Here is a 17,414-nt window from a genome sequence, read left to right as displayed (position 1 = left end):
TATATCAATCTTTGGGAAAATAAATGTTATCCAGTTTCATTTTAAGAAACTTAGGTTTAGGAAGAAAAATAAAATTACTGGATTACATTTAATTTTCTTCTTAAACCTAAGTTTCTTAAAATTATAACCTTGTTTGGGCTAGAAATATAGTATGGTGGTTAGGGTGCTTGTCTTTTATGAGGCCCTTTGTGTTCTATCCCAAGCACTCAATATTCCTGCCTTTTGCCACCAACTCAGGAATGATCCCTGAGTCCAGAGCTAAAATTAAGCTCTGAGCACTGACAGATATGGGTCAGACGAAAACCACATACGACAAAAAAAAAAATCAAAATAATTTTATCAAAATGTGGCAATGTCAATGTTTAGCTAAAGAGATGCTTGCTGCTAGATGAGTCCTGTTACAGCTATTTCATGGTTGTATCAGTTTCATGTATTTATTTTCCTAGAGGGTCGGCCGTGGGCATAGATTCAAGAGTGTTCTTTTCTCTAAAAATCTGCAGAACTGCATACTCTTGTGTAAAGTTTGAAGAATACTCAACAGAGTTCCAAAGTTAGGTTTCAAATAGAAAAAATCATTTTGTACAACAGTAAATATTTCTAAAATGAGTTTGATTTCAGGTGGTGAGTTTCCTTTAATAATGGTGGCATTTGATGTTTAAAAGACATCTAGAGAAAATACTCCAATAGAAAGTAAGTTCAATATGTTGAGTATTAGTCTCAATTCCTTTCTTATAAAAAAAAAATCATGTTGCCATAGTTTCAGTAGGTACCAGGAGTATTTTGGTATAAGAAATTTGAACTTTTATGTTGTCTTACTTGTCTTGTCTTTGCCACTGGCAAGAAAGGAAAAAGGGAGAGAAAAGTAAAGAAAAAATAAATATAAGACTAGGAGTATGAATATTAAATATGAATACAATTCATATGAATATGAAACAATATTATGCAAAATTCAGTATTTTATACAATAAGAAAACAGGAAAGAAAATTGCAGAAAGAATTTATTCAACCATTTGTCATGTATATAACAATATAATTTATTCTTCTGTCCACATTCCTTTCCTTATTTTATAATACTGCCTCTTCTCTGGCCACAAGATGGCTGCAGCAACTCTAGATAATACTCAGACAATAAAAAATGCCTTTTTTTATATATTTCTTCTCTTCTTAAAAAAACAAAAGAGTAATACATTCAAGGTCTCCTTCACTGACTTTTTCCAATATTTTAATGATCAAATTGTGTTTTACGTATATATAACCAGACTGGAAGTGTGCAAAATACAGTCAGTGTTTGTTTCAGCCACCACCAATAGAATAAGGTCCACATTTTAATATATCATTTATTATAGTTTGCATTAAGTGTTTATAAGCACAAAGGCCTAGATCCACTGACCCTTGAGGAAACGATGACATCTTGAGGGGTGATGATTAGAGAAAAGAACTTTCTTTTTTTGGGGGGGGGGCCAAACCCGGCGGTGCTCAGGGGTTACTCCTGGCTGTCTGCTCAGAAATAGCTCCTGGCAGTCACGGGGGACCATATGGGACACCGGGATTCGAACCAACCACCTTTGGTCCTGGATCGGCTGCTTGCAAGGCAAACGCCTCTGTGCTATCTCTCCAGGCCCAGAAAAGAACTTTCTTTAGTAACAAACTGACCATTTGAAAGATGGTTGATTCACATCCTAGATAACTTTGTCTTGTCAACAATGTTACAAGAAGCATTATTAAATGAAAACAAACATAGAAGCATTATTTTTGGAAAGTCTGGTTTGCAGTTTGAATGACAGTGAATAAATTCTTTTGTGAGGTACCCAGGGGCATTTCTCAGGATCTACAAGTCTAAACAAAGTATTTTAGATTAAGGATTCAATAAATCAGCAGCTTTATTTATTTATTTATTTATTTTTAACTCTGGGTCTTACCAGGTAGTGCTTATAGATTAATCCTGGCTCATCACCTCAGGATTACTTCTGATGTGATTGAAAATCATATGGGATGCCAGTGATCAAATCTTGGCTAGTTGCAAGGCAAGAGCACTTCATGTGTTAATACAATTCTACTACTTAGACTGTGCCATCATTAGCCTAAGTTGAGGGCCATCCTCAGAATTCGCTGATTTTTTTGTTTGTTAGTTTGCTTGTTTTTGGTTTTTAGTTTTTAACCACACTGGATACTCAGGGGTTACTTCTGGTCTGCATTTGGGAATTGCTCCTGGCAGTGGTTGGGGACAAAACCCAAATTGGCCTTATACAATGCAAATGGCTTACTTGCTGTACTCTCACTCTGGCCCCATTTGCTGATTATTTTAAGTTTGGGGTTTATTATTTTTAATAATATCTTTATTTAATCACCATGATTACAAGCATGATTGTAGTTATTTTTTCAGCTGATTTGATGCTAGGAATCATTTTGGATTATTAAATAGTTGAAACAATATAACATGTGATATTAAAATATAAAATTCAGTGCATTCATTTTTTTGATTGTTTCTTTTGATTGTCAGGATGCAAGAAATTAATATATATCCTGTAAAAGATAAAGTATTTCTTATTTGATCCTTTTTATTAAAAGTAAGTTCCCTGAGAACTAGATTAAACCAAACTCTTTCTCACCAACTAATACGGCCTCAGCTTCTTTCAAAGTAGGTGCAGATTTTGTTGTTCGATTTTTACTATTTTTTGAATGGAGTTGGATTTTGATGAACAAAATTTTCTTGGGAAAGAGAATGGGAAGAAGATATTGAGCAGGCACTTAGCAAATGGATTGGGGATGTAGGTTGAATTTGAAGCATATATTCAATGAACTCATCTTTAGCTTTGTCAAAATGCAAATTTCCAAAATTCACCAATAGAAATATCTGCTATTAGAGAGAGATTAGTTTATTATCTAGTTTGTTAAGAGAGACTAACACCACCTCACAAAGAATTGGTATTATTTGTGAGTGAAAATATAAAGATTTGGCTACAATTTATTCAGAATTGGATGTTTAAATTTTGGAAGATTTTTCAATGTGGAACTTTGTTAGGAGTAAGATTTATGCTGCAGTAATCCAGATGGTGAAAAAGCAAGTTGAGGTGAGATATTCAAGGAAATTTCAAGCATAGATTATCCATTTTTATGAAAGAGTTCCTATATCTTTGGGTAAGTGTCTATAAGGACAAGGAAGCCATTTGCTTTGACTGAAATTTCCCACACTTCAGTGGAAAGGCAGTGAACTAGGGACTGTTGATCTCAGTTCTCAGTGTCTGAACAGAATGTGATATAAAAGATTTTGGTTTTGAGATAGAAAATGTATTACAAGTAGATATGGGTGTGAATGTTGTTAGCTAGTTTAGAGAGCTGGGCAATTATTGTTGACTAAATATATATTTCACCCATCTCATGTCCAAACTAGTTCTAGTGTCTAGAAATAGTTTATGCTAATTTAGTACTGTGCCCTCTAAAGTTGTCCATTAGCAATTTTCCTAAACAGTTAAGAGTTCCTTTTTGTGAGTCTCAGGTTAGTGAAGCTGAAGTAGGAAAAGAAAGATCTGTTGACAAAGTCAGAATCTCCTCTAACACAAAGCTAAAAGGAATACCATTGAATCCAACCCTCAGAGATCCATCTGTAAATAATTGCTGTCAGATAATATTGTAATGGATAGTGCAAACCTTTAAATTGATTTTCTTTTGATGCAATCATCAAAACATCCTCTGAAAGAGATGTTGAAACATGACTTACGATGTAAAGTAGCATAATTTAGATTTTAAAATAGGAAACCTTTTGTTGATAGTAGTTTATTCAATTCAGTGCATGTACCAAGCATTCTTTGCCTTAGGTTATAAATTAGCTTGGAACCAGTTATAATTCATAAATCATTACTTATGACTGATTTATAGAAAATCTCATTAATTGAGAGAGCAAGACCTTGAATTGAGCATGAGGTAGAAAAGAAAACAACCTGGGAAATGATAAAGAGGAGACACACTCTATGTAGGATTGTACCCTCCATGTATGTTTTACTGTAAATAATAAGTTTCTGATTATGCCAGCTAATCCCATTTACAAATTTGAATAATAGATATTGCTGCTATAGCAATTTATTTTCTCATTTAATAGAAGACTGAGTGTTCTAACATATTGCTATTATGCTATCATTTAAGTGATATAAAATATGTAGTATATTTATGTAAATTATACATAATTTTAACAAAATATTTTGAATAATTGTCTGTGCTGTTCACTTTTTGGTGATGGGGAAATAATAAGGTTTTTAGGTTGAAGCCAGCATATGTTTCCAGGAAGTCATTCCTTCTCCCTTGATCATTGACTAAAACTGCCTTTGTAGTTTTTCTCTAGTTTCTTGAAATAATTAGAACAAAGAGCTGATAATCTAAGTATGACAATGCTATGCAAATCCCACAAGAGATGACTGTGCTCTAGGATTCAAGTAGTTTGATTTGAATGTAAATAGTGTTCAAGAGTTCTAGGATCTGGCTTGCCTTATTAAAAAACAATGTCTTCAAAATTGGGACCGGAAAAATAGCACAAGGGTAAGGCATTTGCCTTGCATGCAGAAGGACAGTGGTTCGAATCCCGGCTTCCTGTATGGTCTCCCGAGTCTGCCAGGGGCAATTTCTGAGCGAAGAGCCAGGAGTAGCCCCTGAGCGCTGCCAGGTATGACTCCCCCCGCCCAAAAAGAAAGAAAAAGAAAAAAAAAGAAACAATGACTTCAAAATCAGCAAGGCCAAGGATATCAAACATCAGAAATGAAAAGGCATGGATAATACATTCATACCTATCACTATAGACACCACAGATAACTAAAACTAGATAATACCTATTTTGTACAGTTTGCAAAAGTCATTTTTTTTTGTTTTGGGCTACACATGTTACAGTGTTTGGAGTACAATGCAATTCTCTGGAGACAATGGAGTTTCACGCATCAAATCAAGATTCCTTCTTGTTAAGCATGTATGCAAGGTCATTGAACTGCCTTAATACTTTTAACATCCAATTTTTTTTTGCTTACTACCTTTTAGGTACTATGTTGAAATAAGGCTAAGAAGAGATAATATAACCTGGTTTTTATCTTCATAGAGTTCCTGGTAACAGAAAAAAATGACCTCAAGACAAAATACATAGAATAAGATTGCATGAATGTCATTCAAGGGCTGCATGGTTCTGAGGAAGGATAGAAGTCAGAGATTTGGAACAGGGACAGGGACAGTAAGTCAGAACTTTATGTTTCTTTACAGGCTTAACATAGCAGACAAAATCAAACCTCCCAATTGAGACCTAACTATAATTCTAAACTTCACCTTCTTGAGACTGCAGTTCCTTTCAATTTTCTAAATATAGTTATATTTTATAAATTGGTACTGACATATGCCTTTTCTAAGAAGTATGCCAGGTCATTGAAAAAGAGCACTCTCTACAAATGCAGGTATTCACAGTTGCTGATTGACACTGGTCTAGGACATGAACCAGCCCTTCCTCAAATAGTGGACAAGGAAGTGATGGCCCAGATATCTGACCTTTCTGTGACATATATTTCAGAGGTTTACTTGGAACAGCTGACAGATTTTCCTAATTGTTCTCCTTGTTGCTTAGTTCTTTCAAATCTTTTCTTCGCCTTAGAGCCGTCCAACAGCACCCATCTGAAAAACAAAGCTGATGATAATATTTCTTTCTAAAAACAGAACGTGTAGTCTGCAGGATAAAACAGGAACTCCTAAATTTGACATAACAAACACTTGACAATCTGGTCTCTCTCTTGTCCCAGTTCTTTCCCATTCTCTTCTGCAGGCTTTCTATTCTTTCTCACGGGAACATTTCACTGTGTCCTACATCTACGAGCATCTTTCATGAGCCCTGTCTTGGTGTCAAGCTGGTGTCTCTGCTCAAATTGTTTTTTTCCTTTCTTTACCATTTTCTACAAAATAGAGATCAGATCCTCCTTTAAAGTACATTAATTTATTATACTGAAATGCTCTGATTTTAGGGACCTTGCTCCTCCTCTTACTGCGTGGAACATATATTGTAGGGCATCTGTGTGCCTCAATTTATCTTTGCATTTTCTTTATCTTTATTGTCTTTGTATATATTATGTCTCACAATACTGTTGATTAGACTTTTTGTGCACACATAGTTTCAACATCACACCAGAATACCTGCTTCCCTCCACTAGTGTCCCAAGGATACATTCCTATTATCCCTCCTACCCCAGATAAGCACGGTTCTGTGGATAAAATCTTCAGTTCTGATGCTTTGGCCATTTGTTATTCCCTTACTCCCTATCGTTTTATCATACATATGAGAGAGAAAAAATTTTTATAGTGAAGGCAGTAACACGTATACATAGATAAATGAATAAAATTAAACTTGCGAAGAAACCACAATACTAGTATTGTAAATCACAGAACATCAACTAATAAAATAATTAATTAAAATAAAGTTTAAAAGAATAAAAGCCTAAATACCTGATACTTCATAAAATTATAAATTAATAAGTTGATTTTTAAAAAAAACTGCATTTTTAAAAATATATAAATTTGGGCCTGAAGAAATGGCACAGCGGCGTTTGCCTTGCAAGCAGCCGATCCAGGACCAAAGATGGTTGGTTCTAATCCTGGTGTCCCATATGGTCCCCCGTGCCTGCCAGGAGCTATTTCTGAGCAGACAGCCAGGAGTAACCCCTGAGCACCGCCAGGTGTGACTCAAAAACCAAAAACAATAAAAAAATAAATATATATATATATAAATTTTTTAAATATTAGTGTGAATAGTCATAGACTAATATATTTTAAAAGTTTCAGGAAATGAGCAAATCCTAAAAATATATAACTAAATAAGAATGAAGAGGGGAGAAAAAAATTAAAGGGAGTTATAAGTAGACCTATAAAAATTTAAGTGTTTTAGGATAAATTTTTCTTTAATGCTAAAAAATATATTATATTATAAAGCTTAAGTATCTGTGTTGATGAGTAAAATATCTCTATTGATGTAAAATGTTATCTAAATTGACATTGAATAAATATTTAAAAATAAGTGAAACAGTATTTACTTACAAAAGTATAAATTCCCAAGCAAGGGCTAGAGAGATAGTATAATAAATAGACCACTAGCTTTGTACACGACTGACTCAGATTTGATTTCTTGCATCCCATATGGTCCCTGAGCACCATTAGGTGTGATTCCTGTGTGCAGAACCAGGAATAAGTACAGCTGAGTGTGTATATACCACCAAAAGTGAATAAAATTTATAAATCTCTTATTAAATTAGATGTAAACAAACCTTTATTAATCTAATAGTAGGTGATAAATTCCATGAGAGAATGATGTTGTATTCAGTGGCAAATTGATTCGATTTTTGCATTTTAAAAAAAGCCTCTTTTATGCTTTTTGCAAAAATGTTTTCAAGATTGTGAAATTTTTAAACTGTTGCTTTCCAGTAGAAGATTTGTATCTTTCCTTTAAACCTAAATGATAATCTAGATCAATAGAATATTCAAATATTCTTGGTGAGATGTTCATCTCACAGAGGCTTTTTTAAGAACTTATTTTTCTGTCATGTTGGAGCTCTTTTGATACGCTGTGAATCCTATAACTCTTATGGGAGTTCTTTTGTATGTAAGTTCCTTCTTTAAATTTACTGCTTGCAACATTTTTGTCTATAGTTTTTGTTATTCTTATTGTATGTATTGAAATATCTCTATTAGGATCTATTTTCAATGGAACCGTTAACATATATGTGTGTTATTCTGGGAAATTATTATTTATGATTTTGGGGGACTCTGATGATTCTTATTTTGTTCCTCTTGAACATATCCCTGTAGAAATACATATTAATTATTGAGTCCTGGATAGTCATGGATGATGGTGAGATGGATGGATGGTGAGGCCTTTCTCTGCCATCCAGGCCACACGCCTGCACCCCTTCCTGCTGGCAGGTCTGCGTTTCAGGGTGGTGGCAAGGAAATGATCCATAGGCAGTCAGGTTTCAGGAGACATGAAACCTTGTTAATAATAGGCCACATGTGTGGTATCTATTCTAACCTTTTACGCAGCATATTACAGCCTCCCAGCATCTCAACCTGTTTCTTATCTTCCATCCTCCCTACTTAAGCTGAGCCACCTTCCTGAATCTCTCTCAAATCCCTTTACATCCCCGAGGCAATCCTTTTGTTACCTTCCAAAGACCCCTCCCAGAAATGGGCAGGTCTTACCATCAGGTAAGATTACAAAGGAAGATGGGGGGTAGGGTGACATATCCCCCAATTTTTTTTATGTGCAATTCATTATTTTATTTATTTTTCCACATGTTTTTGGTTTCAAGAGATTCCCTATATCTTATCTTGGTATTACAAAACTTTCTTCAGTTGCTGTTATTCTGCTGCTCAGGCTTTTTTCCGAACATTTGATTTCATATACCATATTATTCACTTTTGTCACTTCTGATTATAGTTTTCTCATATCTGCTCTCATGCTTGCTTGTGTTTTTCTGACACAATACCTATACCTCAGAGGTTATTAAAGAACCTTATAGTGGTGTTTATAAAGTGATTATCTCAGAGGTACAGAGATAGTTGATACTGGCAGAGCCTTCCATGTTGTTATTTATATTAATGAAGCTTGATGGACTTCTTAATTATTTCCCCATTGTGTTTGCTCTGAGGGTGAATCTTAGTTTGCCTCATTGAGAGCCTGAGAGATTATACTAGGTATTTCTCTTCTTCCTTCCCTGCCATTAATCACCCAGTGACAAGAAGTAAATGTGTGTTGAGCATGAATGTGAATTGGTGTAGTGTTATATAGCATATGAGTAGCTGCATGGTTCAGGGAACAAGTAACAGTGAGAAAAGCTATGGGTACATGGTGTGGATATGATTATAGAAAGCTAAAATATATGAACATCTCTTGAGTCAGTGGAGGTCAAATGTGGGGTGGGGATAAGGGAGATTTGGGACATTGATGGTGGGACTGTTGCACCGGTGAACGGGGGTGTTCCTTACATGACTGAAACCCAACTACAATCATATTTGTAATCAAGGTGTTTAAATAAAGATAGTAATAAAAAATCAAAAAATTGTGGAGACTATTGGAACCTAGGTAGAATAAAGGGGAATACACTTACAATTCCAAAAAGGTCTGGGAGTGTCAAATTGGAGGTTATCTTCTGCTGGAACGTTGAAAGAGCAAGCAAAGAACTAACATGTCATTGGGGTCTGCTGAGATTTTTGTTTTACTTTTTCAATTACCATTTTTTCAAGGGTAAGGATAATATTCATTTTATATTTATAGCTTCCCACAGAGAAATATGTCAGATTAATGTCAACATGTAACAGTGATTTTATTACTAATCACAACTGTAACTATAAAATAACTTAATAGTTATGCAGTGCTTACATTGTTGAAGTTACTATTCTAAGTTAATATGCATTGAGAAATTTTATCCTCACCACAACAGTATGGATTGTGTAATATTAATTTATTAAATATTTTTGTCTTTTTGTTTCATATCTGGCTGTGCTCTGGCATTACTCCATGCTCTGTGCTCATGAATTACCTCTAAAAGTATCTAAGGGAACATATGGGAGGCCTGGCACTGAATGCAGGTTGGCTGCATGCAAGACAAATGCCCTTTCACTATGCTATTTTTCTGGTCCTTAGAATTCATATTTTTTAAAAAGACAGTATTGAAACATAAGTTGCTTGCCCAAAGTGATAAATAGTAATACCAAATCAGTGTTTTTTAAAGCTTGAACCTGCAGTTGGAGTAATAGTTCAGTAGGCTAAGTATATGATTTTTATTCAAGAAGCAACAATTCCTGGCACAAGGTGATCCCCCCAGGGGTCTCAAACTCAATTTACCTGCGGGCCACAGGAGGCAAAGTCGGGGTGATCCTTGAGTGCGAAGTCAGGAGTAAGCCTTGAACATTGGGGGATGTGACCCAAACAACTAAAACAAAACAAAACAAAACAAAAGATTCCTCTAGGGCAGGGCCACAAAATGTTGTACAGAGGGCCATATGCAGCCAGTGGGCCTCAGTTTGAGACCCCTTGCAACACTACCAGGCACTACCCACAAGTATGAAATCAGAAATAGTCCCTGAGCACTACTGTGTGATAGTCTGTTAACTTATATGATAAATTTAAAACAAGTTATCGCATAATTATCCCAATTCATGATGAGATGATTGAGTAGAGCATATACTCATTATATCAGCACCTGTGGCATTCCTGCTTATGATGAAACTTGTCACATGGAAATAATTTCATTTAAGTTTTGTCTGCCTATACATAGCAATTGGCTATATTTTGAAGAGTTTTAGAATAGGAGAATCTTTAGAAGTTTATGGGCTTTTGTGCCTGTCACTATTTCAGCATATCTTCACAGGTACCCTAAGTTAAATGCCAGTGTTTACAAATGAGATAACACCAAACGAAAGGCATATTTAAAATTTAATGATGAAAAATATTTTGGCTTTTCCTTAATTCTCAAATTTTTCAAGTAAAAAACATTTTAATGGAGCATATTGACATTATATTTATTAGATAAACATCTGATCCCAGTCTGTTCTTAATAATGTTATGCTTACATGCCTGTTATATTTTCCATATTAAATTTCTTCATCTTGAAAATGAAGACAGTTACACTTTTTATTCTGGAAACTTGCTATAAATATGTAAAAGGATTGTGGCCAATTTAAAGGACTGAGAAGCCTTGCAACTGCTCAGAGGCTATGTTCAGAAGGTTCCATATTTTTCTTACTCATCTTTCAAACAGCATATCTTCACAGGTACCCTAAGTTAAATGCCAGTGTTTACAAATGAGATAACACCAACCGAAAGGTATATTTAAAAATAATGATGAAAAATATTTTGGCTTTTCCTTAATTCTCAAATTTTTCAAGGAAAAAATATTTTTAATGGAGCATATTGACATCATATTTATCAGATAAACATCTGATCCCAGTCTGTTCTTAAAAATGTTATGCTTACATGCCTGTTACATTTTCCATATTAAATTTCTTCATCTTGAAAATGAAGACAGTTACACTTTTTATTCTGAAACTTGCTATAAATATGTAAAAGGATGGTGGCCAATTTAAAGGACTGACAAGCCTTGCAACTGCTCAGAGGCTGTGTTCAGAAGGTTCCATGTTTTTCTTACTCATCTTTCAAATATTATTCATTGTGCTTAATGCTACTGATTTGAAATTATTTTATTTTTAACAATACAATCACATATTTATGTTAGGCCTAGAAATCTATGAAATTATTATTGACTAGCATTATTTGTGAAATTGACAGTACATAATTCCTGTAGGCAGAGAGTATCTAGTGGTCCTCAAATATTTTAAACAGGGGGCCAGTTCACTGTCCCTCAGATCATTAGAGGGCCTGACTATAGTAAACATAAGAACTATGAACAAATTCCTATGTACACTGCATATATTTTATTTTGAAGTAAAGAAAGAAAATGGGAACAAATACAATAGGTGGCCGTGGGCCATAGTTTTAGGATCATTGGAATACTTAACCAAATGTCAACTATTACTAATTTTTCAAAAGATCTTTCAGTTTGTTGGTTATAACCCCATTCTCTATTTTACAAAAACTTTCAATATTTAGTTGAATTCTCTGGCACATCTTCAATATCCTCATGCATATGATTCACTACATTAAAGGAACCCACATTTATTTTTCTATATTTTCTGTTTATATAGATCATGAAACAGTACAGAGATCCGCTAATTTGAAATACATAAATAATACTTGATAAATATAATACACATTTCTGACTAATGGAAATTAAATTTCTCTTTTTCTTAGCCTAAGTCAATGGTTTATCTTCCATTAATTAACTAATATAATGTTGTACTGGCATTAAGAGGTGATCTAATACTCTTTATTCCCTCTCTTTGTTTTGCAGGCTATTTGAACTCCAGAAGGACCAACACCAGATAAATTATGAATGTTGAACAAGATGACCTTACATCCACAGCAGATAATGATAGGTCCTAGGTTTAACAGGGCCCTATTTGACCCCCTGCTTGTGGTGCTGCTGGCTCTTCAACTTCTCGTGGTGGCTGGTCTGGTGCGGGCTCAAACTTGCCCTTCTGTATGCTCCTGTAGCAACCAGTTCAGCAAGGTGATTTGTGTCCGCAAAAACCTACGTGAGGTTCCAGATGGCATCTCTACCAATACAAGGTTATTGAACCTCCATGAGAACCAAATCCAGATCATCAAAGTGAATAGCTTCAAACACTTGAGGCACCTGGAAATCTTACAGCTGAGTAGAAATCATATCAGAACCATTGAAATTGGAGCCTTCAATGGTCTAGCGAACCTCAACACTCTAGAACTCTTTGACAATCGTCTTACTACCATCCCAAATGGAGCTTTTGTATATTTGTCTAAACTGAAGGAGCTGTGGTTGCGTAACAACCCCATTGAAAGCATCCCTTCTTACGCTTTTAACAGAATCCCTTCTCTGCGCCGACTAGACTTAGGGGAGTTGAAAAGGCTTTCATACATCTCAGAAGGTGCCTTTGAAGGTCTGTCCAATTTGAGGTATTTGAACCTTGCCATGTGCAATCTTCGGGAAATCCCTAACCTCACACCTCTCATAAAACTGGACGAGCTGGATCTTTCTGGGAATCACTTATCTGCTATCAGACCTGGTTCTTTCCAAGGACTGATGCATCTTCAAAAACTGTGGATGATACAATCCCAGATTCAAGTGATTGAGCGGAATGCCTTTGATAACCTTCAATCACTAGTGGAGATCAACCTGGCACACAACAATTTAACATTACTGCCTCATGACCTCTTCACACCCTTGCATCACCTAGAGCGAATACACTTACATCACAACCCTTGGAACTGTAACTGTGACATTCTGTGGCTCAGTTGGTGGATAAAAGACATGGCACCTTCTAATACTGCTTGTTGTGCTCGGTGTAACACTCCTCCCAATCTGAAAGGGAGGTATATTGGGGAGCTCGACCAGAATTATTTCACATGCTATGCTCCTGTGATTGTGGAACCTCCTGCTGACCTCAACGTCACTGAAGGTATGGCTGCTGAGCTGAAGTGCAGGGCTTCCACATCCCTGACCTCTGTATCCTGGATTACTCCAAATGGGACAGTCATGACACATGGGGCATACAAAGTGCGAATAGCTGTGCTCAGCGATGGCACATTAAATTTCACGAATGTAACTGTGCAAGATACAGGCATGTACACATGTATGGTGAGTAATTCTGTTGGGAATACCACTGCTTCGGCCACCTTGAATGTTACTGCAGCAACCACTACTCCCTTCTCTTACTTTTCAACAGTGACAGTAGAGACTATGGAACCTTCTCAGGATGAGGCAAGGACCACAGATAATAATGTGGGCCCCACTCCGGTGATCGACTGGGAAACCACCAATGTGACCACCTCTCTCATGCCACAGAGCACAAGGTCAACAGAAAAAACATTCACCACCCCAGTAACTGATATAAACAATGGGATCCCAGGAATTGATGAGGTCATGAAGACCACTAAAATCATCATTGGCTGTTTTGTGGCCATCACACTCATGGCAGCAGTGATGCTGGTTATTTTTTACAAGATGAGGAAGCAGCACCATCGACAAAACCATCATGCGCCAACAAGGACTGTTGAGATCATTAATGTGGATGATGAGATTACAGGAGATACACCCATGGAAAGTCACCTGCCCATGCCTGCTATTGAACACGAGCACCTAAATCACTATAACTCTTACAAATCTCCCTTCAACCACACAACAACAGTTAACACAATAAATTCAATACACAGTTCGGTGCATGAACCGTTATTGATTCGAATGAACTCTAAAGACAATGTACAAGAGACTCAAATTTAAACATTTACATAATTACAGAAAATAATCAAAAAAAGACAGTTTATTAAAAATGACACGGATGACTGGGCTAAATCTACTGTTTCAAAAAAGTGTCTTTACAAAAAAAACAAAAAAGAAAAGAAATTTATTTATTAAAAATTCTATTGTGATCTAAAGCAGACAAATTAATGTGTATTCCTCAGAACCTGTTTTTGCTGCACTTACTATTTCCCCACATCTCGTCCTTGCCTTCCCCAATTGCCATATTTTTCATAGGAGATCTCAATTCCTTAAAGAACTGGTATAGGGAATTTTGTAAGAATTCTGTTACACTTTGAGATTTTTATGGTGAATTCGTGGTGAGATCAGTCTATTTTGTCTTCCTTTCTCTATTTCTTCCTTTTTTGCTTTTCTTCCTCCATGCCCTTATGAAGTAGTCCAATGGGGAATGCAATACTAGAAATAGATTTTTAGAAAGAAGGAGGAAAATTGCAAGATCTTATATTTTCATGTAATAATCTGTTCTGTATTTATGAAGAGGACCATTCTATGGAAAGGGGGTAAAAAGTAAGCAAACAACAAATTAATTTCCATATGAGCATCTATAAAACCCATGATCTTTTAAACACTCTAGATCCAGAATTTGTAGTTCAAAGACTAAAAAATAAGATTACAAATAAAATATTGTTGGTTTTTTTGTACCTCGACACAACTCATTTGTAGTATGCCTCAAATGTGAGAACCTTGGAATTAGCCTAATTTCTATTCTCTAAGAAAGACCATGCTCTACAATTCTTTAGTTATAGCATCCCTTCTATATAGTCCTATTTTATTAGCTGATTTGAGTTTGGAATTTATAGCCAAAGATGCTGTGGCATTGTTTACTTCTAATTAGGGCCACCCTCTGTAAAATAATCAATTTAGAAATGAGTGATTCTGTACATTTAGTTTCATTTTGAAGATATTTTAGTATAATTTAACTGTGTCAAATAAATTCAACTGGTGGTTAGACAAAGGGCAACCATCAAATGGGAAGGTATTACAAAGTAAGTGAAATCTTTGCCCTAATGTGTGTTAGCAAATTAAGTTCTATTTTATAGTAATATTTAGCTAACCAGTATGTGCATTTAATGCTTATTTTAGGGGTTTTGGTACATAACTGACAAGGTCTGGTTCCTGTCCTTAAAACACGTGTGATCTACATACAGCATGACTCAAAAAAATACTGATTTAATATTAGAGGCAACTTTAATTCTACTAGGTATTGACTGCCAATGTAACCCAGAAATTTCACAATATGCAGTTACACATTACAGATCCTCTTTGATTAGTGGTTTCCTCTTGTTCTGGAAGACTTCTTCAAAATGCACGTCTTAGAGCTTAAAAAAAAGAGGTATAATTTCCTGTAAAGGTTGATGGTATGTATGCCTGGAGATTGCAATGTTTATTTGAGGGACAAAAGGGAATTTTAGTCATAAAAAAGTACTCTGGTTTCCAATTAAAAATAAAACATGAAGGCAAGAGAGCAAAGACAGTGGGAATGAAACTTGCCTTTCATGTGGCTGACCTGGATTCAATCCCTGACACCCTATATTGTCCACTGAGCCTATCATGAGTGATGCATTAGTGTAGAGAAGAGTAACCCTGGTCAGAGTCACATGGCTCCCAAGCAAACAAAAACAACAATAACAACAACAACAACAGCAAAATAATTCATTTATTATTAGTGCCTCAGCCTTCTATTGATATTTTACTATTATAAATAATATTATATATATTTATTCAGCAAAATCAAAGTAAAAATTATTCTTCTTACTATTTGTTTTTAAAACCTGACAACTCATAGTGAAAGAAGAATTGGCTAATGTAGAAATTATGTTGCCTTATATAATATGAGCATCTTTGATACATGTATTTAAATATACAGACTGGAAAGTTTCATGACCTCGAGGTGTGAAGAATTAATAATTTCTAGTAAAATAACTAAGAGCAATTTGAGGATTGAATAGCAACAGAATGAAACTACATGAGATCTTATATTTTTCAATTATCTATTCTCTAGTGTCATTTACCTCCTGATTTCCTGCCTTCTTTTGTCAGAAACACAATTTACATTTGCTTCTATTGTGAAGAAGATGGTATAAGGATTTGAAGCGATAGCACAGCTGTAGGGCATTTGCCTTGCATGCAGCCAATCCAGGAAAGACCTTGGTGGATCCCCTGGCATTACCTTCTGGTGCTCCGAGCCAGGAGTGATTTCTGAGTGCATAGCCAGGAGTAACCCCTGAATATCACAGGGTGTGACCCAAAAAGAAAAAAAATGAAGATGGTATAAAAAGGGAAATATATCTGGACTGCTATTTGTCAACTTCTTTCCTATCAAGTGTATTCTAAGTACTCTTATGCTGCAGATTCCATAAAAGAAAAACACAAGATATATCTACACTGGCAAGTAAATAATAGTACTAAGAAGAGTTTTACGAGTAATTAGGAAAATAATACTGTTGTGGTTTCTGTTTCTCAACCTATATTTTCTTTGTTTTTTTTTTTATTTTGAGTGTATAATTCTATGGGGCTACTTCCAATGCAACATTCCCACAGACTGTGAAGAGTTACTGAGCAGTCAAAACATTTCAACTAAATGAGACAAAAAAAAAATTGAACTTTGCCTTAAAAAATGGGCTTGAAATGAATGCGTACAATTATTCTTATAGGATATTAGAATTGCCAAAAAATTATGTTAGATAAATTTACTGATTAAAGATTTGTTAGGCTAAATTTGGCTTTCACAGAAAATTCAGAAACTCTTTTGAGAAAAGGACCTCCTTACAGGTTTGATAATTGAATTATATATACATATATATATGTATTTTTAGAGTACACTAAAATATTAAAGCACACTAAGATAATTCCCCCAGAATTGATATTTAAGAAGTGACTATATTTTATATGTATCATGTATGTAGTATGAAAGTCTTCAGCATAATCATTGTACTTAATGTGCTGGAGAAGAACACAAATTACAAACTTCTTTGCTTGAGAATATTGTCCAATGTGACTGTTTAAATATCCTGGTTGATACAGGACCAGGATTTTATACAGGAATTAATACACTTACTTTTTCATACAGTGGAGCCTGATTAGGTTTTCTGCAGGAATTCCAAGTACCATATTGTATGGTCCAAACACCTACCCCAACTCAAAAAAATCAGATAAATATTTGCACAAGCAATAATTCTATATACAATAATTACATTTTACTCTATTCTATTTATAGACAAGCAGATGTGTATATTCAAATAGGGCATTTACAATAAATCAATCAACTAAAGAAAACCTAAATGGTAATGCTATAGTATGTATGTATATAAAAATATATTATATAGTATATATGTATATATTATATGATAAATATTACCATGCTAGGACTACACAAATGCAGTTTTTAAGGAAATTTCAAGTTTTACAAAAATTTCTACAATTTTTTTATTCAAAAAAATCTTAATCCTATATCCTGAATCATAGGTTTTGTCTCTTAATTTTTTCAGAATGTAC

At 34.9% G+C, this 17,414-nt stretch overlaps 1 protein-coding gene across 4 annotated transcripts in view; it reads left to right on the top strand.

Annotated features, from left to right (window-relative positions):
- LRRC4C (leucine rich repeat containing 4C) overlaps positions 1-14,560 on the top strand; it is a 1,094,185-nt gene extending 1,079,625 nt beyond the window's left edge. For all 4 annotated transcript variants that reach the window (XM_049779635.1, XM_049779637.1, XM_049779638.1 and 1 more), the window contains one exon: positions 11,916-14,560. In XM_049779635.1, coding sequence (XP_049635592.1) covers positions 11,958-13,880 — 1,923 coding nt within the window. In that variant the 5' untranslated portion in view covers positions 11,916-11,957 and the 3' untranslated portion in view covers positions 13,881-14,560. The remainder of the gene's footprint in view (positions 1-11,915) is intronic.
- Positions 14,561-17,414: the final 2,854 nt, after the last annotated feature.

The sequence above is a fragment of the Suncus etruscus genome, chromosome 9 (genome assembly GCF_024139225.1).
Source record: "Suncus etruscus isolate mSunEtr1 chromosome 9, mSunEtr1.pri.cur, whole genome shotgun sequence".
Taxonomy (NCBI): Eukaryota; Metazoa; Chordata; class Mammalia; order Eulipotyphla; family Soricidae; genus Suncus; species Suncus etruscus.
This window is presented reverse-complemented; position numbering and strand designations above follow the sequence as displayed.